Genomic DNA, 19,367 nt, shown 5'->3' with positions numbered 1-19,367 from the left:
GATCAATAATGGATCTTCCTTTTAAGATGTAGGTGATGAGGAATTTCTTCTTTCAGAGGATCATAAGCCTTGGAATTCTCTTCTACCAATAGCAGTGGAGGCTGGATGGAGGCTTAAATGTATCCAAGGCTGAGTTAGACAGATTTCTGATCAACAGGGAGGTTGACGATTATTGGGTTAATGCCAGAATCTGATCAGCCATCAGCTTATCGAACAATAGAACAGACTCAATGGGCCGAATGGCTACTCTTGCTCCTATTTCTTATAAGATCATAAGACAATAAGAAGTAGGAGCAGAAGTAGGCCATTCAACCCACCATGTCCATTCAGCCATTCAATGAGATTATGGCTGATCTGAAATAATCCTCAACTCCACTTTCCCGCCTTATCCCCATAACCCTTCATTCCCTTACTGATTAAAAATCAGTCCATCTCAGCCTTGAACATACTTAATGACCCAGAATCTACAGCTCTCTATGGTAAATGATTCCACAGATTCACTACCCTCTGGGAGAAGAAATTTGATAAATGGGTGACCCCTTGCTCTTTGATTATGTCCTCTGGTCCTGGACTCACCCAAAAGAGGAAACAACCTCTCAGCAACTACCCTGTCAAGCCCGCTGAGAACATCTCAATAAGTTTGCTTCTCATTCTTCTAAACTCCTATGAGTACAGCCCAATCTACTTTACCTCTCCTCATATACCCTCCATACCCAGGATCAACTTTGTGACCCTTCCCTGGACTGCCTCTAACACCAGTATATCTGTCCTTAGATAAGGGGACCAAAACTGTTCACAGTATTCCAGGTGTGGTCTACCTTGTATAGTTTTAGTAGGATTGCCCTATTGTTATACTCTGTTCCCTTTGAAATAAAGGCCAACATGCCACTCACCATCCCAATTACCTGCTGAATTTGTGATTCATGCACGAGGACCCCAAATCCCTCTATGCTGCAGTTTTCTGCAGTCTTTCTCCATTTAAATAATAATCAGCTCATTTATTCTTCCTACCAAAGTGCTTAACTTCACATTTTCCTACATTATATTCCATTTGCCAAGTTTTTGCCCACTCACGTAACCTGTCTCTATACCTCTGTAGACTCTTTGTGGCATCCTCACCACTTGCCCTCCAACCTATTTTTGTATAATCTGTAAACTTGACAATAGTGCATTCACTTCCCTTGTCCAAGTCACTAGTATATATTGGAAATAATTGTGGCCCCAGCACGGATCCCTGTGGCACTCCACTAGTTACAGGCTGCCGTCCTGAAAATGCCCCTCTTATCCCAACACTGTCTTTTATCAGTTAGCCAATCCTCTATCTGTGGTAGGCCGTATCTCAAACAACGACAAATCAGACTACAGGAGGGAGATAAATCACTTGGTTGCATGGTGTACCGAACAAAACCTCTCTCTAAATGTCGGAAAGACCAAGGGACTGGTCAACGACTTCAGGAAGCGTAGCACGACACACACTCCCGTCTGCATCAATGACTTTGAAGTGGAGATGGTCGATAGCTTTAAGTTCCTGGGGGTCACCATCACCAACAGTCTGCCCTGGTCCACTCACATTGATGCAACAGTCAAGAAAGCCCAACAACGTCTCTACTTCCTATGGAAACTAAAGAAATTTGGCATGTCTACATCGACTCTCACAAACTTCTACAGATGTGTGACAGAGAGCACCCTATCCGGCTGCATCACAGCCTGGTATGGCAACTGCTCGGTCCAAGATCGCAAGAAACTGCAGTGTGGTGAACTCAGCCCAGCTCATCACACAAGCTTGCCCCCCCACATTGATTCTGTTTACACCTCCCAGTGCCTCAGGAAGGCAGACAGCATTATCAGAGACCCCTCCCACCCAGGCATTACCTTTTCCATCAGGCAGAAGGTACAGAAGTCTGAAGACCCGCACATCCAGACATAGGAACAGTTTCTACCCCACAGCTACAAGACTCCTCAACGACTCCCCCTCGGACTGATCGGTTCCCTGTAAGAACAATATTCACGACGCCTTATGCTGCTCTTGCTCAAATATTTGCTTTGTTTGGCCCCTTGTTCCGCACTGTAACCAATTACTGTTTGTCGATGTACCATTTGTCAATGTTCTGTGTTGATTATTCTTTTTGTTTACTATGTACGTACTGTGTACATTCCCTCGGCCGCAGAAAGATAATTTTCACTGTACTTCGGTATATGTGACAATAAATCAAATCAATCAATCAATCAATCAATCAATCCACGTTAATATACATTCCTAACATGATGGGCTCTCATCATATTAAGTAGCCTTTTGTGGTACCTTCTCGAATGCTTATTGTCTTATGCTGATTTAATCTTATGATCTCCATAATCTTAACGAGCAGTAGCCTCAGTAATGACTGCCACTCATGCTTTAAATCAGGGCCGCTCCCAAATTTGTCTCTTCTCCCTCCCATGCCCACCGTCACTAATTGGGCTTCAAACACATCTCTTGCCCAATTGAGCAGTGCGGAAGTGGCTGCTGGGAGGTAAGTCTGTCCTTTAAAAGCACTTGTCTTTGCAGGGGCAGGCCAGTCGATTTCAGCGGGAGTGGAGCTGGCTGGTTAGTCAATTTCAGCAGGAGCTGAGAATTTTTTTTTTTTAAATTAGTGTTTTAGGCGGGAACAGGAAGTCGACACGCGGACGTCTGGGAAGACCCTCACCAATAAATTCTGGTGGAGAGGAAACCCGAGACACTACACGTGTAGTGTCTCCCACCCGCCCTCCTCCTCTAACCTAATAATAAAATTCATTGGTCTGAGGTAAGTACCATATTTTATTATATTATTATTATTTTTTATAAAAAATTTAATTTAGCTGTTAGCCAGATCTTGGTAGAAAGTTAGAGGAATGGCAGGGAAGGGAGTGCAATGTTCCTCCTGCAGGATCTTTGAGGTGAGGGATGCAGTTAGTGTCCCTGCTGATTTTACCTGCAGGAAGTGCTGCCATCTCCAGCTCCTCCAAAACCGAGTTAGGGAACTGGAGCTGGAGTTGGAAGAACTTCGGATCATTCGGGAGGCAGAAGGGGTCATAGATAGCAGCTTCAGGGAATAGTTACACCAAAGATTGGAGATAGGTGGGTAACGGTAAGAGGGACTGGGAAAATGCAGTCAGTGCAGGGATCCCCTGCGGTCGTTCCCCTGAGAAACAAGTATACCGCTTTGGATACTTGTGGGGGGGGACTTACCAGGGGTAAGCCATGGGGTACGGGCCTCTGGCACGGAGTCTGTCCCTGTTGCTCAGAAGGGAAGGGGGAGAAGAGCAGAGCATTAGTAATTGGGGACTCTATAGTCAGGGGCACAGATAGGAGATTTTGTGGGAGCGTGAGAGACTCACGTTTGGTATGTTGCCTCCCAGGTGCAAGGGTACGTGATGTCTCGGATCGTGTTTTCCGGGTCCTTAGTAGGGAGGGGGAGCAGCCCCAAGTCGTGGTCCACATTGGCACTAACGACATAGGTAGGAAAGGGGACAAGGATGTCAGGCAGGCTTTCAGGGAGCTAGGATGGAAGCTCAGAACTAGAACAAACAGAGTTGTTATCTCTGGGTTGTTGCCCGTGCCACGTGATAGTGAGATGAGGAATAGGGAGAGAGAGCATTTAAACACGTGGCTACAGGGATGGTGCAGGCGGGAGGGATTCAGATTTCTGGATAACTGGGGCTCTTTCTGGGGAAGGTGGGACCTCTACAGACAGGATGGTCTACATCTGAACCTGAGGGGCACAAATATCCTGGGGGGGAGATTTGTTAGTGCTCTTTGGAGGGGTTTAAACTAATGCAGCAGGGGCATGGGAACATGGATTGTAGTTTTAGGGTAAGGGAGAATGAGAGTATAGAGGTCAGGAGCACAGATTTGACGTCGCAGGAGGGGGCCAGTGTTCAGGTAGGTGGTTTGAAGTGTGTCTACTTCAATGCCAGGAGTATACGAAATAAGGTAGGGGAACTGGCAGCATGGGTTGGTACCTGGGACTTCGATGTTGTGGCCATTTCGGAGACATGGATAGAGCAGGGACAGGAATGGATGTTGCAGGTTCCGGGGTTTAGGTGTTTTAGTAAGCTCAGAGAAGGAGGCAAAAGAGGGGGAGGTGTGGCGCTGCTAGTCAAGAGCAGTATTACGGTGGCAGAGAGGATGCTAGATGGGGACTCTTCTTCCGAGGTAGTATGGGCTGAAGTTAGAAACAGGAAAGGAGAGGTCACCCTGTTGGGAGTTTTCTATAGGCCTCCAAATAGTTCTAGGGATGTAGAGGAAAGGGTGGCGAAGATGATTTTGGATAAGAGCGAAAGTAACAGGGTAGTTATTATGGGAGACTTTAACTTTCCAAATATTGACTGGAAAAGATATAGTTCGAGTACAATAGATGGGTCGTTTTTTGTACAGTGTGTGCAGGAGGGTTTCCTGAAACAATATATTGACAGGCCAACAAGAGGCGAGGCCACGTTGGATTTGGTTTTGGGTAATGAACCAGGCCAGGTGTTGGATTTGGAGGTAGGAGAGCACTTTGGGGACAGTGACCATAATTCGGTGACGTTTACGTTAATGATGGAAAGGGATAAGTATACACCGCAGGGCAAGAGTTATAGCTGGGGGAAGGGCAATTATGATGCCATTGGACGTGACTTGGGGGGGATAAGGTGGAGAAGTAGGCTGCAAGTGTTGGGCACACTGGATAAGTGGGGCTTGTTCAAGGATCAGCTACTGCGTGTTCTTGATAAGTATGTACCGGTCAGGCAGGGAGGAAGGCGTCGAGCGAGGGAACCGTGGTTTACCAAGGAAGTGGAATCTCTTGTTAAGAGGAAGAAGGAGGCCTATGTGAAGATGAGGTGTGAAGTTTCAGTTGGGGCGATGGATAGTTACAAGGTAGCGAGGAAGGATCTAAAGAGAGAGCTAAGACGAGCAAGGAGGGGACATGAGAAGTATTTGGCAGGAAGGATCAAGGAAAACCCAAAAGCTTTCTATAGGTATGTCAGGAATAAGCGAATGACTAGGGAAAGAGTAGGACCAGTCAAGGGCAGGGATGGGAAATTGTGTGTGGAGTCTGAAGAGATAGGCGAGATACTAAATGAATATTTTTCGTCAGTATTCACTCAGGAAAAAGATAATGTTGTGGAGGAGAATGCTGAGCCCCAGGCTAATAGAATAGATGGCATTGGGGTACATAGGGAAGAGGTGTTGGCAATTCTGGACAGGCTGAAAATAGATAAGTCCCCGGGACCTGATGGGATTTATCCTAGGATTCTCTGGAGGCCAGGGAAGAGATTGCTGGACCTTTGGCTTTGATTTTTATGTCATCATTGGCTACAGGAATAGTGCCAGAGGACTGGAGGACAGCAAATGTGGTCCCTTTGTTCAAAAAGGGGATCAGAGACAACCCCGGCAACTATAGACCGGTGAGCCTCACGTCTGTAGTGGGTAAAGTCTTGGAGGGGATTATAAGAGACAAGATTTATAGTCATCTAGATAGGAATAATATGATCAGGGATAGTCAGCATGGCTTTGTGAAGGGTAGGTCATGCCTCACAAACCTCATTGAGTTCTTTGAGAAGGTGACTGAACAGGTAGATGAGGGTAGAGCAGTTGATGTGGTGTATATGGATTTCAGCAAAGTGTTTGATAAGGTTCCCCACGGTAGGCTATTGCAGAAAATACGGAGGCTGGGGATTGAGGGTGATTTAGAGATGTATATCAGAAATTGGCTAGCTGAAAGAAGACAGAGGGTGGTGGTTGATGGGAAATGTTCAGAATGGAGTACAGTCACAAGTGGAGTACCACAAGGATCTGTTCTGGGGCCGTTGCTGTTTGTCATTTTTATCAATGACCTAGAGGAAGGCGCAGAAGGGTGGGTGAGTAAATTTGCAGACGATACTAAAGTCGGTGATGTTGTCGATAGTGTGGAAGGATGTATCAGGTTACAGAGGGATATAGATAAGCTGCAGAGCTGGGCTGAGAGGTGGCAAATGGAGTTTAATGTAGAGAAGTGTGAGGTGATTCACTTTGAAAGGAATATCAGGAATGCGGAATATTTGGCTAATGGTAAAGTTCTTGAAAGTGTGGATGAGCAGAGGGATCTAGGTGTCCATGTACATAGATCCCTGAAAGTTGACACCCAGTTTGATAGGGTTGTGAAGAAGGCCTATGGAGTGTTGGCCTTTATTGGTAGAGGGATTGAGTTCCGGAGTCGGGAGGTCATGTTGCAGCTGTACAGAACTCTGGTACGGCCGCATTTGGAGTATTGCGTACAGTTCTGGTCACCGCATTATAGGAAGGACGTGGAGGCTTTGGAGCGGGTGCAGAGGAGATTTACCAGGATGTTGCCTGGTATGGAGGGAAAATCTTATGAGGAAAGGCTGATGGACTTGAGGTTGTTTTCGTTGGAGAGAAGAAGGTTAAGAAGAGACTTAATAGAGGCATACAAAATGATCAGGGGGTTGGATAGGGTGGACAGTGAGAGCCTTCTCCCGCGGATGGAAATGGCTGGCACGAGGGGACATAACCTTAAACTGAGGGGTAATAGATATAGGACAGAGGTCAGAGGTAGGTTCTTTACGCAAAGAGTAGTGAGGCCGTGGAATGCCCTACCTGCTACAGTAGTGAACTCGCCAACATTGAGGGCATTTAAAAGTTTATTGGATAAACATATGGATGATAATGGCATAGTGTAGGTTAGATGGCTTTTGTTTCGGTGCAACATCGTGGGCCGAAGGGCCTGTACTGCGCTGTATTGTTCTATGTTCTATGAAGCATTTGCATCCTGAAATTTAATTGAATAGGCTTTTGTTGTCAGAGTGATGTCAGAACTTGGAAGTCTTCACAATGCTGAGTTCCCGACTCGGCATTTGAAATTCTGCTCCATGTTTTGTGTAGTTACATGTTTTGTTCCATGATTACTTTATGTAATGGTTTTAATTTCAGTACCAGCCAGTTTTTTTTCCCAATTAAGGGGTAATTTAGCATGGCCAATCCACCTACCCTGCACATCTTTTTGGGCTGTGGGGGGTGAGACCCACACAGACACGGGGAGAATGTGCAAACTCCACATGGACAGTGACCCAAGGCCGGAATTGAAACCGGGTCCCTGACACTGTGAGGCTGCAGTGCTAACCACTGTGCCATCGTGCCGTCCTGTCGTGTTTTTAAAAAAGTTTTGGTTGCCTACAGCTCAGCTTTTCAGTATTAATGTGGCAATAGGCAAACAGAAAAAGGCTTTGTTGTATTCTGTTCAAAATGCTATACCCAAAGCTGTTTTGAGTTGCTTTTTGAAGCTATTAGTCAGTTTTTCAAAAATTATTTTACGGGACTTAAGCGTTGCTGGCTACGCCAGCATTTGTTGCTCATCCCTCGTTGTCAAGATGGTGGGAAGCTGCCTTCTTGAACTTCTGCAGTCCATGTGATGTAGGGATGTCATAGTGCTGTTAGGAAGGGATTTTAGTCTTCTATGTTAGCATTCCTACGTTCATGTTAGTTAACTGAAAATTCTTGCTCGGAGGCAATAAAACTTGATGATACCACTGACTAGAAAAAACTGAAAAATATTTGAATATGCTTGAACTCTTGGAATTTCTCATCATGTGAATGTTACAGATAATTACTTACCCCAGGTTAACAGGGTGAGCCTCTCCCCCAGGAGGTACAAGATCATCACCAACAGAAGACTCACTGAGAAAAATAACACCAGGCCTAGTCGATTAAATAGGCCCAACAGGGGATAGACCCAGGCTCCAGCTGCATAGTAAATCCAGAGAACCCTAAATTAAAGAGAATACATTCCATTTTACTGAATTAAAAAATCAGAAATCTGGAATTAGTTGGAATTTCTGTGCAATGGGGGATTCAGAATAGAATACGCCGTGTAGAATTGTGTTTGGAATAGGAATTTATCTATGCAGATCTGACACTTTATTTAATGAAAACATGAGTGTGTAAGGCTTCTTTAGTAAAGTTATGTAATAACAATCTTAATTTAAGTTTGATAGAGAGATGTATACATCTACTTAGAGTTATACGAGATACTAGATGTATTAGAAAAGGTTCATCTGACCATTATTTCAAGTTAAACATCTGCATGACTAGGCCAACATCGGTATTTCAAGTTAAACATCTGCAGGACTTGGCCAACATCGGTACAAACTGATTAAACAAATAATTAATGACAGGATGTAGAATGCTGAATATCTAGAATGGTCTCATACTTAGGGTAGTGGAGGCAAAAAATGCCTGGAGTCATTTGGAAGGGAGTTTGATGCTATAATGGGTTGGGGGTCTTTATGCACTTGTTTGAAAGATGAATTAATTGGGTCAAAGAATCTCCTTCATCTATATTTATAATATATAAAAATGACAGTTCGGAAATGATCAACTGGTCAATCAAATCTGTCCCACATTCATGATGGCTGGAGTATCATGACTAGATACTTCCCAATTTGAAATTTAAAATAATTTTTGTTTCAATATATGTTTCTTTCTATAACCAATGCCCCAGCCATCAACAGCAAATATCATGAAGTTAAATGCATAAAACCCCTTATTTTCCATTCACTGTAACACAAAATTTAGGATTTTCTAAATATGACTTCCTGATATTCAATTCCAGAATGAATGGCTTTAAGCAGAACATTTACCAGAACCGGGCGGCACAGTGGTTAGCACTGCTGCCTCACAGCGCCAGGGACACAGGTTCAATTCCAGCCTTGGGTAACTGTCTGTGTGGAGTTTGCATGTTTTCCCTGTGGCTGCGTGGGTTTCCTCCGGGTGTTCCGGTTTCCTCCCACAGTCCAAAGATGTATAGGTTAGGTAGATTGGCCATGATAAATTGCCCCTTAATGACCAAAGATGGGCATGTTAGGTGGATTTATGGGGTTCGGGTGGATAGCGTGGGGCATGCGTAGGGTGCTCTTTCAGAGGGTTGGTGCAGACTCGATGGGCCGAATGTCCTCCTTCTGCACTGTCAGATTTCTATAACATATAAAATCCAAAGCTGAGGCAAAAAAAAAACACCTAGCCTTATTCAACATAGCTGAAAAGAAACCATTGTGTTCAGACTGAGGATGTTGCTCATGTTAAGGGAAAAAGTTAAATATGAGCCAGGATTTTAGTGATGGGTCACATTTGGAATTGAACATGGATTCTTTTTCCATTCATTCATGTTCATGTATCTGTGTACAATCCTTACCATAGTAGATAGGAAATGGAGACAATTGCTAGGATGAGAAGCCCAATTCTTCTTTTCGGATATTGGTGTGGTGTATTGAAGAGCTCCAACAAGATCAGCGGCAACACTAAAGTGTGCTGCAATAAGAAAGAAAAACTTGTCATTCCATGATCTCAAGATGTGCCAAAGCGCATTACGGCCAATAGAGTATGTTTGAAGTGGAATTGCTGCTATAATGTAGGAAACATGGCTCAGTTTGTGCTCAGCAAGAATTCACGGACAATGTGATAATGAACAAGATAATTTATTTTCATGATGTTGGTTGAGGGATAGATGTTAGGCAGACCACCAACCATGGTCTTCTTCAACTAGTGACATGAGATCATTCATATTGCAAATTGTATGATCAGTAAGTCCCACAAAGAGGTTCTGAGTTTTGTATGGTTGGACATTAACTGTTTATTGATAACACATATTGATATACATATATACAGGGTATAGCCCTAGTTATGAGCTAACAGCATGCTTGCTTCTACACAGGTCTCTGTCCAGTCCACAACTCTTTCTGGTATCAGGTTAGTATAATCTCACACAGTAGGCAGTACAGTTTCCAATTCCCGCAGTAATATTTATACCACAATTCACATCAACCAGAGGGTAGACAGCATCTTAGTTTAATATCTCATCAGAAAACAACACCTTCAACAGTATAGCCCTCTCTCAAAACTGCAAAGGAGCAATAGCCTAAATCCTGCTCAAATCTGACATGTTATTCAAGTTCTCTTTGAAAATGCAACATAATAAATGGTCAGGAACATGAATTGAATCAAAATATAGAAATCATGGATATGTTGCATAATATGTTGCAATTCAGACAGATTCTTGTGAATCTGCACCCTTCCAAGCCATTCACTCTTCTAAATCAATCCTGTTCCAAACCAAATCATTATTATGAACCAAATAATTCTTCCACACCAAAAACTGTACCAATCCAAATCACTGTACCAAACCAAATCATTGAACCAAACCAATAAACTGGATCAAACCAAATCAATGTACCAATCCAAATCACTTTACAAATCAAAATCACTGTACCAATCCAAATCACTTTACAAATCCAAATCAATGTACCAATCCAAATCACATTACAAATCCAAATCACTGTACCAATCCAAATCACTGTACAAATCCAAATCACTGAACCAAACCAAAAACTGTACAAATCCAAAAAACTGCACCAAACCAAATTGCTATACCAAACCAAATCACTGTAACAAACCAAATCACTGTACCAAACCAAATCATTGAACTAAACCATAAAACTGGATCAAACCAAATCAATGTACCAATCCAAATCACTTTACAAATCCAAATCACTGTACCAATCCAAATCACTTTACAAATCCAAATCAATGTACCAATCCAAATCACATTACAAATCCAAATCACTGTACCAATCCAAATCACTGTACAAATCCAAATCACTGAACCAAACCAAAAACTGTACAAATCCAAAAAACTGCACCAAACCAAATTGCTGTACCAAACCAAATCACTGTACCAAACCAAATCACTGAACCAAACCAAATCACTTAAACAAACCAAATCACTGTACCAAACCAAATCACAGAACCAAACCAAAAACTGTACAATACCAAAAAACTGTACCAAACCAAATCATTGTACCAAATCAAATCACTGTACCAAACCAAAAAACTGTACCAAACCAAATCACTGAACCAAACCAAAAACTGTACAAAACCAAAAAACTGTACCAAACCAAATCGCTGTACCAAACCAAATCACTGTGCCAACCCAAATCACTGAACCAAAGCAAATCACTGTGCCAAACCAAAAAACTGTACCAAACCAAATCACTGAACCAAACCAAAAACTGTACCAAACCAAATCACTGTACCAAACTAAATCACTGTCCCAAACCAAATCACTGTACCAAACCAAATCACTGTCCCAAACCAAATCACTGAACCAAACCAAATCACTGGACCAAACCAAATCACTGTACCAAACCAAATCACTGAACCAAACCAAAAACTATACCAAACCAAATCACTGTGCCAAACCAAATCACTGTACCAAACCAAAAACTGTACCAAACCAAAAGACTACCAAAGCAAAAAACTGCACCAAACCAAATCATTGTACCAAATCACTGAACCAAACCAAAATCTGTATCAAACTAAATCACTGTACCAACCCAAATCACTGAACCAAACCAAATCGCTGTACCAAACCAAATCACTGTACCAAACCAAATCACTGTACCAAACTAAATCACTGTATCAACCCAAATCACTGAACCAAATCAAAACCTGTACCAAACCAAAACACTGTACCAAGCCAAATCATTGTACCAATCCAAATCACTGAACCAAACCAAAATCTGAACCAAACCGAATCACAGAACCAAACCAAAAACTGTACCAAACTAATCACTGTACCAAACTAATCACTGTACCAAACCAAGTCATTAATCCAAATAAATAATTCTTCCAAATCAAATACATGTTACAAACCAATCACTGTTCCAAACCATTCACTGTTCAGGTTGTTTACATTATTCATTAACGACTTGGATAATGGCACAGAAAGACATACATCCAAATTTGCTGAGATAAAGTTGGGTGGCACTGGAGACAGCATAAAATTACTGTTACGGATGCCTGGTCAGCTCTCAATAGTAGCGAAGAGGCTGGACCAGATGCCATCACTTTCTAAGATTAATTTTTTAAATTTTAAATTTTTTTTATTTTGAATTAAGGGGCAATTTCACGTGGCCAATTCACCTACCCTGTACATCTTTTGGGATGTTGGGGTGAGACCCACACAACACAGGGAGAATATGCAAACTCCACACGGACAGTGACCATGGGTCGATACTGAACCCAGGTTCTCAGTGCTGTGAGGCAGCAGTGCTAATCACTGTGCTACTGTGCTGCCTACTTTTTAAAGTTTTAATGCGGTGCAGAAAGATCGATTAGTTCCAGGAGTGATAATATGAGAAATAAGTCTTGGTTATTTTATAAACAATCTTTATTAAAACAAAAGAAAACAACATTTAAACTTTTACTTCAGCTCCAACACTAACAGGTTACATGTAGTTTCTTAACATTAATGCGCTTGTTCCCATTAGGCAACACTGGAACACAGCAATCAGCTTTTGTGCCACTTTCACAGGCAGTCAAAGGCAATACTTGCATTTATGAAGCAACGTTCCTTCTGGTAGGTACACCCAGTCTGAAACCTTTTCAAAAAGCCTGCCTTGGTGGGAACTTTCATGGCCTCTCTGGTCAGTTTTCCATAGCCTTCGTCTGTAGCTGTTCAAAAAAGGATTTCTTTCTCTCTATAAGCTCCACCCACCCTCTCAAACAAAAGTTATCACCTGAGGTGACCAGACTTGAATCCCTTATCATTACTGTTGCTGATTGCCCACTCCCGTTTATACAAAAGAACAGAGCTATGCCATTTTTATGCAACTAAGCTTCCCTTGATGAACACATAGATCATCAGACTCTGTGATGGGATAATGGCTGGTCATACAGGATTGTCCCGAAAGACAATGGATCTTGAGTGGATCACCTTTGCTGAACAGGGGCATCCTATATATTCCCACTAATGAGGTGAAGTCTGAATGGGACAAGGTAACTCAGGCCATGGGCATATCCCTCTGGCTATGCTGCTAGCAGTCTTTTAACTCCAAAATTCCCAACAACATCCTGGACCCCATTTCTGGACCCAAGTTCGAATATCTCCCTATCATGACATTACAAAGGGGTATTGTTAGACTAGATGAATGAGCAAAACTGTGGCAGATGAAGTTCAACATAAGCAAGTATGACATTCTCCATTTTGGATGAAAAAAGGATAGATCAGAGTACTTATGAGGTGTATGAAGCTAAATTCAGTGGATGTCCAAAGAGACCTGGTAATTCATATGCATAGATCTTTAACATTCCATGAACAAGTGCAGAAAGTAATCAAGAAGGCCAATGAAATGCTGGCCTTCATATCAAGAGGATTGGGGTATAAGCATGCAGAAGTGATGCTGCAGCTTTGCAAAACCCTTGTTAGATCCCACTTGGATTATTGTGAGCAGATCTGGGCACCACACTTAGGTAGGATATTTTGGACTTAGATGGTGTACAAAGTAGGTTTACAGGAACGATACCTGGACTTCAGGGGTTAGTTATGAGACGTTACACAAATTAGGTCTGTTTTTACAAGGTTAATGGGTGATCTGATCGAAGTCATCAAGATATTAAAAGGAAAAGACAGCTTTGATAAAAATAAACAGTTTACAGTCGTTGGAGATTCCAGAGCTAGGGGGAAAAGTACATAAATTAGCACCAGACCATTCAGGAAAGATGTTGGGAAGCACTTATAAACACAAAGGGTGGAAGAGGTTTGGAATTCTCTTCCGCAACCAGCATATTGATTCTAGATCAGTTGTTAATTTTAAGTCGGAGATACGCAATTTTTTGTTAGAAGAAGGTATTAAGGGATATGGGCCAAAGGCAAGTATCTGGAGGTAAGCCACAGAGCAGCCATGATCACATTGAATGGCACAGCAGGCTCGGCGGGCTGAATGGCATACCACTTATCCTATGATCAAAGAAACAACTACTAATCTAAGCTAATCACTACTCCAAGGCAGTCACTGTTCCATCCCAACCACTGTTCTGAACCATTCACTGTTTCAAACCAATCATTGTTTCAAACCAATGACTGTTCCATACAATAACAATTCCAACCCAATCACTGTCCCAAACCAATCACTGTTCAGAACCAGTCACTGTTGTCCAAACCAATTACTGTTCAGGACAAATCACTGTTCAGGGCCAATCATTGTTCCAGACCAATCACTGTTCCAAGACAATCAATGTCATGAACCAATCACTGCTCCAAACCCATCACTGTATTAAACCAATCACTGCTCCAGACCAATTACTGTTCCAAACCGATGTACCAAACCAATCACTGCTCCAAACCAATCACTGTTCCAAACCAATCACTGTTCCAAACCAATCACTGTTCCAGACCAGTCACTGCTCCAGCCCAATCACTGTTCCAGATTAATCACTGTTCCAGACCAATCACTAAATCAGACCAATCACTAATCCAAAAGAATCACTGGTCCATACCAATCAATGTTCCAAACCAATCACTGTTCTCGAACAATCACTATTTCAAAACAATCACTGTTCCAAACTAACAACTGTTCCAAATCAATCAATTTTCCAAAGCAGTTACTGTTCCAAACCAAATAATGTTCCAAACGAATCAATATTCCAAATCAATCAGTATTCCAAACCAATTACTGTTGTGAACAATTCAATGTTCCAAATCAATGACAGTTCCAGACCAATCACTGTTCCAAACCAATCACTGTTCCAAACCAATCACTGTTCCTGACCAAACACTGTACCAAACCAACCATCGTTCCAGACCAATCACTGTTCCAGACCAATCACTGTTCCAAACCAATCACTGTTCTAAATCAATCACTGATTCAAATAATCACTGTTGCAAACCAATCACTGTTCCAGACCAATGATGTTCCAAACTAATCACTGTTCCAAACCAATCACTGTCCCAAACCAATCAAGATTCCAGACCTATCACCATTCCAGGACAATCACTGTTTCAGACCAATCACTGTTCCAGACCAATCACAGTTCCAAACCAATCACTGTTCCAAACAAATCACTGTTCCAAATCAATCACTGTTCCAGACCAATCACTGTTCCAAAACAATCACTGTTCCAAACTAATCACTGTTCCAAATCAATCAAGTTTCCAAACCAGTTCCTGTTGCAAAGCAAACAATGTTCCAAACCAATCACTGTTCCAAACCAATCACTGTTCCTGACCAATCACTGTACCAAACCAACCATCGTTCCAGACCAATCACTGTTCCAGACCAATCACTGTTCCAAACCAATCACTGTTCCAAATCAATCACTGATTCAAATAATCACTGTTGCAAACCAATCACTGTTCCAGACCAATGATGTTCCAAACTAATCACCGTTCCAAACCAATCACTGTCCCAAACCAATCAAGGTTCCAGACCTATCACCATTCCAGGACAATCACTGTTTCAGACCAATCACTGTTCCAGACCAATCACAGTTCCAAACCAATCACTGTTCCAAACAAATCACTGTTCCAAATCAATCACTGTTCCAGACCAATCACTGTTCCAAAACAATCACTGTTCCAAACTAATCACTGTTCCAAATCAATCAAGTTTCCAAACCAGTTCCTGTTGCAAAGCAAACAATGTTCCAAACCAATCACTGTTCCAAACCAATCAATGCTCCAAACCAATCACTGTTCCAAACCAATCAGTGTTTCTAACCAATCAATATTCCAAATCAATCAGTGTTCCAAACCAATCACTGTTCTGAACAATTCAATGTTCCAAATCAATGACAGTTCCAGCCCAATCACTGTACCAAAGCAATCACTGTTCCAGACCAATCACTGTTCCAGGCCAATACTATTGGAAAACAATCACTGTTCCAAACCAATCACTGTTCCTGACCAATCACTGTTCCTGACCAATCACTGTTCCTGACCAATCACTGTTCCTGACGAATCACTGTTCCAAACCAATCACTGTTCCAACCCAATCACAGTTCCAGGCCAATCACTGTTCCAAACTATTCACTGTTCCAGACCAATCACCGTTCCAAACCAATCACCATTCCAGGACAATCACTGTTTCAGACCAATCACTGTTCCAAACAAATCACTGTTCCAAACTAATCACTGTTCCAGACGAATCACGGTTTAAAAACAATCACTATTCCAAACTAATCACTGTTCCAAATCAATCTATTTTCCAAACCAGTTACTGTAGTGAACCAAACAATGTTCCAAACAAATCAATGTTCCAAACCAATCAATGTTCCAAACCAATCACTGTTCCGAACAATTCAATGTTCCAAATCAATGACAGTTCTAGACAAATCACTGAATCAAACCAATCACTGTTCCAGACCAATCACTGTTCCTGACCAATCACTGTTCCTGACAATTCACTGTTCCAGACCAATCACTGTTCCAGACCAATCACTGTTCCAAACCAATCACTGTTCCAAATCAATCACTGATTCAAATAATCACTGTTGCAAACCAATCACTGTTCCAGACCAATGATGTTCCAAACTAATCACTGTTCCAAACCAATCACTGTCCCAAACCAATCAAGATTCCAGACCTATCACCATTCCAGGACAATCACTGTTTCAGACCAATCACTGTTCCAGACCAATCACAGTTCCAAACCAATCACTGTTCCAAATAAATCACTGTTCCAAATCAATCACCGTTCCAGACCAATCACTGTTCCAGACCAATCACTGTTCCAAAACAATCACTGTTCCAAACTAATCACTGTTCCAAATCAATCAAGTTTCCAAACCAGTTCCTGTTGCAAAGCAAACAATGTTCCAAACCAATCACTGTTCCAAACCAATCACTGTTCCTGACCAATCACTGTACCAAACCAACCATCATTCCAGACCAATCACTGTTCCAGACCAATCACTGTTCCAAACCAATCACTGTTCCAAATCAATCACTGATTCAAATAATCACTGTTGCAAACCAATCACTGTTCCAGACCAATGATGTTCCAAACTAATCACTGTTCCAAACCAATCACTGTCCCAAACCAATCAAGATTCCAGACCTATCACCATTCCAGGACAATCACTGTTTCAGACCAATCACTGTTCCAGACAAATCACAGTTCCAAACCAATCACTGTTCCAAACAAATCACTGTTCCAAATCAATCACTGTTCCAGACCAATCACTGTTCCAAAACAATCACTGTTCCAAACTAATCACTGTTCCAAATCAATCAAGTTTCCAAACCAGTTCCTGTTGCAAAGCAAACAATGTTCCAAACCAATCACTGTTCCAAACCAATCAATGCTCCAAACCAATCACTGTTCCAAACCAATCAGTGTTTCTAACCAATCAATATTCCAAATCAATCAGTGTTCCAAACCAATCACTGTTCTGAACAATTCAATGTTCCAAATCAATGACAGTTCCAGCCCAATCACTGTACCAAACCAATCACTGTTCCAGACCAATCACTGTTCCAGGCCAATACTATTGGAAACCAATCACTGTTCCAAACCAATCACTGTTCCTGACCAATCACTGTTCCTGACCAATCACTGTTCCTGACCAATCACTGTTCCTGACCAATCACTGTTCCAAACCAATCACTGTTCCAACCCAATCACAGTTCCAGGCCAATCACTGTTCCAAATTATTCACTGTTCCAGACCAATCACCGTGCCAAACCAATCACCATTCCAGGACAATCACTGTTTCAGACCAATCACTTTTCCAAACAAATCACTGTTCCAAACTAATCACTGTTCCAGACGAATCACGGTTTCAAAACAATCACTATTCCAAACTAATCACTGTTCCAAATCAATCTATTTTCCAAACCAGTTACTGTCGTGAACCAAACAATGTTCCAAACAAATCAATGTTCCAAACCAATCAATGTTCCAAACCAATCACTGTTCCGAACAATTCAATGTTCCAAATCAATGACAGTTCTAGACAAATCACTGAACCAAACCAATCACTGTTCCAGACCAATCACTGTTCCTGACCAATCACTGTTCCTGACAATTCACTGTTCCAGACCAATCACTGTTCCAGACCAATCACTGTTCCAAACCAATCACTGATTCAGATAATCACTGTTCCAAACCAACCACTGTTCCAGACCAATCACTGTTCCAAACTAATTACTGTTCCAGACGAATCACTGTTCCAAACCAATCACTGTCCCAAACCAATCACCATTCCAGACCAATCACCATTCCAGGACAATCACTGTGTCAGACCAATCACTGTCCCAGACGAATCATGGTTTCAAAACAATCACTGTTCCAAACTAATCACTGTTCCAAATCAATCAATTTTCCAAACCAGTTACTGTAGAAAAGCAAACAATGTTCCAAACAAATCAATGTTCCAAACCAATCAATGTTCCAAACCAATCAATGTTCCGAACAATTCAATGTTCCAAATCAATGACAGTTCTTGACCAATCACTGTACCAAACCAATCACTGTTCGAGACCAATCACTGTTCCAGGCCAATCACGGTTGGAAACTAATCACTGTTCCAAACCAATCACTGTTCCAGACCAATCACTGTTCCTGACCAATCACTGTTCCAGACCAATCACTGTTCCAAACCAATCACAGTTGCAGACCAGTCACAGTTGCAGACCAATCACTGTAACAAACCAACCACTGATTCAGATAATCTCTGTTCCAAACCAATCACTGTACCAGACCAATCACTGTTCCAAACTAATTAGTGTTCCAGACCAATCACTGTTCCAAACCAATCACTGTCCCAAACCAATCACCATTCCAGACCAATCACCATTCCAGGACAATCACTGTTTAAGATCGATCACTGTTCCAGACCAATCACTGTTCCAAAAAAATTACTGTTCCAAACGAATCAATATTCCAAATCAAACAGCGTTCCAAACCAATCACTGTTCTGAACAATTCAATGTTCCAAATCAATGGCAGTTCCAGACCAATCACTGTACCAAACCAATCACTGTTCCAGATCAATCACTGTCCAAAACCAATACTCTTGGAAACCAATCACTGTTCCAAACCAATCACTGTTCCTGACCAATCACTGTTCCAAACCAATCACTGTTCCAACCCAATCACAGTTCCAAGCCAATCACTGTGAAAAACCAATCACTGTACCAAACCAATCACTGTTCCAGATCAATCACTGTCCAAAACCAATACTCTTGGAAACCAATCACTGTTCCAAACCAATCACTGTTCCTGACCAATCACTGTTCCAAACCAATCACTGTTCCAACCCAATCACAGTTCCAAGCCAATCACTGTTCCAAACTAATCACTGTTCCAAATCAATCGATTTTCCAAACCATTTACAGTAGCGAACCAAACAATGTTCCAAACAAATCAATGTTCCAAACCAATAAATGTTCAAAACCAATCACTGTTCCGAACAATTCAATGTTCCAAATCAATGACAGTTCTAGACCAATCACTGTACCAAACCAATCACTGTTCGAGACCAATCACTGTTCCAGGCCAATCACTGTTCGAGACCAATCACTGTTCCAGGCCAATCA

At 41.9% G+C, this 19,367-nt stretch overlaps 1 protein-coding gene across 1 annotated transcript in view; it reads right to left on the bottom strand.

The window, feature by feature from the left end:
- LOC140425865 (androgen-dependent TFPI-regulating protein-like) overlaps window positions 1-19,367 on the bottom strand; it is a 345,871-nt gene that overhangs the window by 16,201 nt on the left and 310,303 nt on the right. Inside the window, exons 3-4 of the mRNA XM_072510248.1 lie at window positions 9,186-9,301; window positions 7,610-7,761 (exon numbers count right to left, since the gene is read on the bottom strand). Of these exons, the coding sequence (XP_072366349.1) occupies window positions 7,610-7,761; window positions 9,186-9,301 (268 nt within the window). The remainder of the gene's footprint in view (window positions 1-7,609; window positions 7,762-9,185; window positions 9,302-19,367) is intronic.

The sequence above is a fragment of the Scyliorhinus torazame genome, chromosome 6, assembly GCF_047496885.1.
Source record: "Scyliorhinus torazame isolate Kashiwa2021f chromosome 6, sScyTor2.1, whole genome shotgun sequence".
Taxonomy (NCBI): domain Eukaryota; kingdom Metazoa; phylum Chordata; class Chondrichthyes; order Carcharhiniformes; family Scyliorhinidae; genus Scyliorhinus; species Scyliorhinus torazame.
This window is presented reverse-complemented; position numbering and strand designations above follow the sequence as displayed.